The sequence below is a fragment of the Malurus melanocephalus genome, unplaced genomic scaffold, assembly GCF_030028575.1.
Source record: "Malurus melanocephalus ecotype Western Australia unplaced genomic scaffold, MMel_1.1 scaffold_316, whole genome shotgun sequence".
In the NCBI taxonomy this organism is placed as follows: Eukaryota; Metazoa; Chordata; class Aves; order Passeriformes; family Maluridae; genus Malurus; species Malurus melanocephalus.
The window spans coordinates 126,129-133,621 of record NW_026623548.1 but is presented as its reverse complement, the minus strand read 5'-3'; the positions used below and the strand labels follow the sequence as shown (position 1 = coordinate 133,621).

Sequence of the window (7,493 nt, the reverse complement as noted above, 5' to 3'; positions counted from 1 at the left end):
TCCCCCTCTCTCCCCATCCCCACTCTTTCCTGTTTCGCTCCCCCTGCTCCCATCCCCTCTACTGTCCCCGGGCCGTGTCCCCACCCCAGGTTATCCCGGGGGCTGTCCCCTCCCTTCCCAGCCTGTGGCATCTGCACGGAGATGCTTGCAGCTCACCTTGCCTTGGTGGGGGATTTTCCACAAGCCCCGATTCTGGGCAGGGCAGCACAGCCCTGGATTAGAGGGACACAAAGCCCAAATTCCCCCGGTTGGGGCAGCAGCAGCAGCTTTTTGGGGTGGCTGCTGAAGGTTGGGCTGCATTTGAACAGGAATTAAACAGGAATGGCTTAGGAATGCTTTGGAAATCCCTTGGAAAACCCTCATCGTGGGACATGAGGAGCAGAAAATCAACCACAGCACGGCCTCAGGGCTGTGGTCAGAGAACTGTGGCCACAGTGGCCTGATGGTGTCCTGTGACCCTGGGGTTTGGAGAGGGGTCTCGGCCACCCTCAACATTCCTGGTGGAGCTGGGGTTCTGTGGGGTGCAGGGACACAGACTGCTCTCTCCAGCTCTCTGTCACCAGGCTGACATTGTCCCTCTGCCCCAAATCAACCTCTCCAGGTCTCCCTTCCTCATTGCAAAAGGGTTTTTTYTGTGTTTGATGTCTGCAATCCCAAAAACAGGGTGCCCAGAGAAGCTGTGGCTGCCCCTGGATCCCTGGCAGTGTCCAAGGCCAGGCTGGAYATTGGGGCTTGGAGCACCCTGGGATGGTGGGAGGTGTCCCTGCTTGGCTCTTAGAAACTCCAACCTTAAATCCCACTTGGAGGTGTCTGGGACAGCAAGCACCRAGCTCAGGGGTTTTTAACCCCCTCAGATCTACCTGGTTCACCACGGGCAGCACCTCTGCACCCAAGGAAGAGATCCTTGGGGTGACAGCCACGTGTGGGATGTCCCTTCTCCATCCAGACCCCTCCCAGGCAGCCCRTTTTTTCTCTGTCCTCATTAAGGAYGAGGCCATTAGGAATTTAATGGGTTTCCAGCTGGGCAGCCCTGCAGGGATCCRTCCAAGAGCACTTTGGGGCTGCAGCAGAGCCAGCTCCAGAGAGCCACACATTGGTCCCCACCCTGTTTGTCACCACTCTGAGCCAGGGGTCTGGGATGGCCCCGGATCCCCAGCCAGGGCTGATCCATCCCTAATTACGGAGCAGCCTCGTGCTGGTTGTCGGCTCAGGAGACATCCCAGAGTAGAGCAGTGCCCCACTTTAGGGAAATGTTTTATTCTTCACGGCTAAAAGGAGCCGTGAAGGCTCCAAATGGTTTTTAACGCGGCACTCCCTCCCCAGCCCTTGGGATCGGCGCGGAGATGCTCAAAGCTCGTCTTCCCGCGAAGGGGGATTTTCTACAATCCCAGATTTGGTCTCCAAGGTGCCGGTTACAAACATCACAGGATTATCACGGCTCTTATTTTCCCTAGAAATCTTTTCACGCCATGCATGGAGCTAAATCTGGTTCTCGAGCCCTCCCCCACCTACATCTGCAAGGCTGGGAACTCCCTTCTACCTCCAACTCGTGCTATTTCCGCATCTCCTGGACAGGCTCTGGCTCATAGAATCTACAATTTTGGGGAAATTCCTCCTATTTTCTGTTTTTTTTTTTTATAGATTCCTGCTTCTTCAAGCTGAAGAGAGAAGCTTTAAAATGCCATGCCAGAGAATTACAGGCTGGAATGCGCAGGCACTCCTGACTCGGTGCTTTTGTCCTTGCTGGCAACTTCACCCTCTCCAAACCCTGGCTCTCCATGCAGGTCCCWTCCCCTGGACCTTTCCACCCAAAGATTTCCCACTCCCTCATGTCAGGATGAGGTCAGGAAAACAGGCAGTGGTTTGGGAGGGGAAGGGGTTGGGGTGCTCTTACTTCCTCTCCTCCAGGTGGGAATTGGGATTCTTCATCTCCATCAACGCGCAGCCGAATTTCTGCGGAAAAGCAATAAAAATTGCCATCAGTTTTGCCAGGTTTTGAAGGAAACAGAGCCRTGGGCACAGCCTGGGCTGTGGCTCTGCTCTCTGCTCTATTCCCAGGGCTGGGTGAGGTCAGGGCTGTCACCCCAGCAGTGGCTGTACAGGGTGGAGTTAACAACAGATCAGGGGCAGGCAATAGGGAGATCCTGCTCCAGAGCAGGAGGCAGGGMCAGCACCTGGATCAGTTTGGGGCCAAGAGAGGACATTCCTGCCCCTGTCCCACTGCTGTCCCCCGCTGCAGCCACCCCTCCCTGCTGTCCTACCTCACCGTTCTCCGGCGGGTCCCCGTTGCCRAAGGTGCTGGTGACCACCAGGACCATGGTTTCGTGCTCCAGGTGCACCACGTCGTACTCGTCCATGGACATCACCTGGGAGCACGGGACAGAGGTCAGGGAGAGGGGGGATCCCTCTGGGGTGTCTCCAGCATGCGGGGGATGGGAACAGGAGCCTCGAGGGACATGGGGCACCCTGGAGCTGCCACCCGAGGGGCCAAACAGACACTGCAGGAGATCAGCCAGAAAAATCCCTGTGCAGGCTCCAACCCAGCCCCRCAAGGTCCCATCCCGAAGACCCTGGGCAGCTATTTTCCATGTATTTCCTGGCAAAACCTGTGATTCCATGCCCGTCATGCRTCAGGAGCCAGGAGCTGGGGCGATACCTTGGCATCGAAGGCGTGYTTGAAGATCTCGCACAGGGTTTTTGCGTACACCTGCGACTTGCCCGTTTCCGTGGCGTACAGGATGGTGGCCTTGACCCTCTTGGCCATGGCTTGGCCCATCAGCTTGGCTGAGAACTTCACAGCCCTGGGAGGCAYGGATAAATCCCAGTCAGAGCTTGGTCTTTGTCTGTGTCTCTAAACCAGACTTTACTGTTTATTATTAAATCAACCGTGTCAAAAAGTTGCAGCATCAGTTTTTGCTGTTTTGTGGTGAATGGGGAAGCCTTGGAAGAGCTCGGAGGAGGAGGAGATGGGGAAGCCTGAACACAGAGGTCGAATGCTTGAAAGAGTTTAAGGAGGAAAACACTAAAACAGGCACTGGGGGTAGAATTTTTGCAAAGGCAGAGGAGCAGGAGAAGAATTGGGGTGGGGAAAGCCAAAGGAAAAGCTGGGAGCACCCAGAGTGGAGCTGCGGGAGGAAGAGCAGCTCCTCCATCCAGGAGCTGCCCTGGCCAGCCCTGCTCCACATCAGAGCTTGGGGACACCGGAGCCACCCCGGGCTGTCTGGTGACACCGTGACCGCCCCTGGGAGGAGCTGCTCTCCAAGGCCTGGCACATTTATCCCATCCTGGGCAGGGCAGTGCCTGCCTGGCTGCTCCCTGTGCCCAGAGCTGTCACTGGGGGATTTTCCTCCTGTGTCCCCCGCTGGCTCAGCACAGACAGCAGGACAGGGGAGCTCGGAGACGTGACCAGCCTGTCCCTGATCCTGGCTGGGGAGGGAATGCCGATTCCTTATCTGTGGAATCAGTGGGAGCACCAGGATGGGGGGCGAGGGTGGTGGGTTTGTTGTTTTAGGGACATTCATCAACACCATTCTTCCTACATGAAGGACATCTTCATTTTTCCCAAAAGGACCACCAAGGCTTTAAATGAGGCTAGAAAGTCATAAATCCATCAGGTCTGGATTTAGACCAGCGTTTCAAGTGAGAAAAGGCAGGTTTTGGGAATCTGAAGGAGCACAAAGTGTTTCTGTGGTCTCTGCAGGAGGAAGGGCTGCTTGATCTGCTCTGACAGACAGATCAGCCCCTGCCGAGGTTCAGCAGGACCCTGCATCCCCTCCAGCAGTGGAGGCTGCAGCTGGAATGGTCACACTGGCAGCAGAATTCCAGCTTCCCTCGGTTCTTCCTGCCCAGCAATGCTCTGGGTTTGGGGAATCATTCAGGGAGGGGGAAAAGTGGACAGAAGAGGCAGAAACTCCCTCAGGCTGGTTCCTCCTGCCTGCCCCGGGCAGCTCCTCTCCACGGCTGAGCCAGCCTCAGGAACATTCCTGTTTGCTGCTGTCACCACCCCTCAGTGCAGTTCTGCCTTTGCTTTCCCACGGTGGCAATGTCCCCTGTCCCTGGTGGCAATGTCCCCTGTCCCCAGGATCTGCAGTGCCAGGGAAAGGGCAGGAGGGGCAGGCACTGCAGTTCTGAAGGCTCTGATTCATCGAGATTTTTGAGTCTGAGCAGGCACCAAATCCCACTCCGGGCTCTGGGGCTGCCTCTGGTTCGGCTGATTAGCTCTGACCCAGACAGGATTAATGGCGAATTACAGAAATAATTCCTTTCCCTACATCGAGAACAAAGGGGATTTTTTTTCTTTCAAAATCACCTGCCACGCTCACATTTTTTCTCAAACCATCCCTCAGTGGGGCACAGAGCAATAAAAGCATCATTTCTCCCAACTCCACGAATCCTCCCGCTCTTCCCCTGGCCCAGCCCCGGTGTCAGCGGCAGCAGGAGCGCGTTCCTCGGCTGCCGATCCTGTTTATGGATGCAGCTCGCAGGAGGTGACAGCTGAAGAGTGGGAACAAATTGATGGAAGGGATTCGGGGAAACTGAAGCGTGGGGAGACGCTGTGATGAGCCAGGGCCACCTGGCAGCCTGGCCACCGCCACCAGGGCACACCCAGCCCTCTCCCGCCCTGGCCCCRGGCTCTGCTGCCACGGAACCGGCAGCTCCTCTCTGCCAACAGCCCCCGGAGGAGGAATTTGGGCCAGGATCAGCCAAAAGKGTCCAAATTACACTCAATTCCTGCATCTCGCTGCTGAGGAGCCTTGGCAGGGAAGAGGGGCTGGGGTGGCCCYTTGCCAGGGGTCAACCGACCATGAAGTGCAAATCTCAGCTCAGCCCTGATCCATCTGCTGCCTGCAGGGAGATTCCTCATCACATCTCCCCCCTTCCCTCCAAAGCAGGTGTTCGGAGGGTTGGCAGGGGCTCTTCAAGGAGGGRAAAATGTCACTGGGAAAAAGAGGAATATGSACAGGAGTTTCATCCCATTACTGCCAGCAGAGCCCYGAATGGGGAGGAGGGATCTTCCTGCCCCGAGGAAAGGACAAACAGGCAAAGTCCCCTTCAAAGAATGGGAAAACCTGGGAATGAACAGCTTGGGAGAACAGACCATATCCAAGATCCGGTGTCACCCTGCTCACAGCCCTTTTGGAGGGTTAAGGGGGTGCTCAAAGGGCTGCCTGTGTCCCCAAATGTCCCTTAAGGCAGATGAAGCCTCCAGTGTCCCCAGGTTTGGGCTCACAGCCCATGATCCATCCCCTACACCTGTAGGGTGCCCCAAATCCAGTCCCAGACATTCCAGGGCTTTCCAGAGCCTGCTGGTACTCACTTTGCCAGCTTCTTAAAGCCAATGGCCCTCTTCTTGGTGGGTGTCCCATTGACCCCTTTCCAGACRTGGGTGTTCCAGGGGTCGGGCTAGGAGAGAGAAAAGCAGAATCAGCTGATGGGGAGGGCTCGGAGCTTGGAAAAATGCAGCATCCACAGCTCTGAGAGTTAAAATTCCTCCAGTCAGGAGAGGAGGAATCACTGCCACTCCACAGCCCTCCCTCTCCTCTCTGTGTCCCTGATCCTTGCAGCCTCATGGGTCTTTTTTTGGGCAGTGGAACATGCCTGGAAAAATTGCAATCTAATAAACCCTGCCGGCTTGTAACAGCATCTGGCCAATCGCTCCGGCACCTCTCGAGAGGAGCGTTAATAGGCCACAGGCAGAARGAAAGCAACGCCAGAAGGAGAGAGGTGATGGAAACAGATCCTTCCCCCCGCCCTGGCCACAGGTTTTTCATCCCTAAGAGGCCCTTTGGGAAGGGGAGGCAGCTGAAGCCAGGAGCGAGCACGGAAAAGCTCATTCTGTGCCCTTGCAGGCTGCAATCGGGGCCAGGAATCATCGGGGTGCCTGGTGGGCCGCTGATGGCAATGAACAGACTGCTCCTGCTCTGTGATTATTCCTTAAGGGCTCTTGACTAAAGGTCACATTGTGTGGAAAGCGCCGGAGCGGGGACGGCTGGAGAGCGGGGCAGGGTTTGCTCGGGGTCTTTTCTTCCCCACGGTCTGGAGCGTGGAACATTCCAGAAGCAGCGTTAGAGCCCTGCTGGGACTGCTGGGCAGGACCCCCCATCCCATTGTTGGATCCTAAATGCTGGGGTCTCAAACCTGCGGGATGGAATGGGATATGGGAGCCATCCCCCAAAGCTGCAGGATGGAATGGGATACAAAATCCTCTCAAACCTGTGGGATGGAATGGGATATGGGAGCCATCCAACAAACCTGTGGAATGGAATGGGATATGGGAGCCATCCCCTCAAACCTGCCGGATGGAATGGGATATGGGAGCCATCCCCCAAACCTGCAGGATGGAATGGGATACAAAATCCTCTCAAACCTGTGGGATGGAATGGGATATGGGAGCCATCCAACAAAGCTGTGGGATGGAATGGGATACAAAATCCTCTCAAACCTGCAGGATGGAATGGGATACAAAATTCTCTCAAACCTGCGGGATGGAATGAGATATGGGAGCCATCCATCAAACCTGCAGGATGGAATGGGATACAGGAGTCATTCCTCCAAAACCCACAGGATGGAATGGGATCCAGGAACCATCCCTGCAAACCTGCAGGGTGGAACGGAATGGGATGCAGGCATTTTCCAGGCCTTTTCCTCACCTGCCCATCAAAGGGTGAAATTAGGCACTTCCAAAGGGAGGAGCTCAGTGTGATTTAGAAGTTTTTCCCTTGGAGGGACAAACAGCCATTCCCACACTTCGCTAGCGGGGAGCATCAATTGGATTTGCCATGGAATTAAGKGACAGCTGGTGAAGGAATTGGATGGTGTTCCTGTCCTCCCTGCACCTCCCGAGCTCCCAAACCCACCCTGGTGGCAGCAGAGSTTGGGGACAGCACCTGGTACTCGAAGGAGGGCGTCAGGCGGTAGTTGAGCATCTCCTGATGGAACACCGGGGTGATGCTGCCCGACATGGGTGGCACAATCCACACCCAGTCGGCCGGACAGCCCCCCCGGCACCGGTACTCGTTCTCCATGTGCTTGATGAAGGACTCGGTGGCCGAGTGGTGATCCACGATGGTCACCTTGTCACTCTGTGGGGGGACAAGRGAGCAGAGCCAGCAGCTGTCAGTATAACCCAGAAGCCAAATCTGAAAATTTTCCATTTGGAGCTGTTTGTCCCAAATATTCCTCACTCCCGTGGTCTTACAGGGCATTTGGGGATGGCCCAGGGCAGCTGCTGCTCCTGCTCTTCCCTAAAAGGCTGCCCCAGTCCTTTGGGAATCGATGTGCTGTGGAACTGCTCTCCTCCTATCAATTGTCCTGGACCGGGCAAAGGCTAAGATGGGATGGAAGGGATGGAACAWCCTCTGCTCAGAACTTTGGGAAGTTTTTCCAGTGGGGCAGCTCAGACCCAGCTCTGGGAAGGACCCTGACCCTCTGAAACCGGCTTGCCAAGGACTGGTTTTGTTATGCAACACTTAAATGTAGGTACGAGGAGAACC

General features: G+C 55.8%; 1 protein-coding gene across 1 annotated transcript in view; it reads right to left on the bottom strand.

The window, feature by feature from the left end:
• Positions 1-7,493, bottom strand: part of NOS1 (nitric oxide synthase 1) — a 24,813-nt gene that overhangs the window by 11,422 nt on the left and 5,898 nt on the right. The window contains exons 7-11 of the mRNA XM_057377443.1: positions 6,888-7,082; positions 5,318-5,403; positions 2,657-2,801; positions 2,262-2,366; positions 1,895-1,953 (exon numbers count right to left, since the gene is read on the bottom strand). Coding sequence (XP_057233426.1) covers positions 1,895-1,953; positions 2,262-2,366; positions 2,657-2,801; positions 5,318-5,403; positions 6,888-7,082 — 590 coding nt within the window. The remainder of the gene's footprint in view (positions 1-1,894; positions 1,954-2,261; positions 2,367-2,656; positions 2,802-5,317; positions 5,404-6,887; positions 7,083-7,493) is intronic.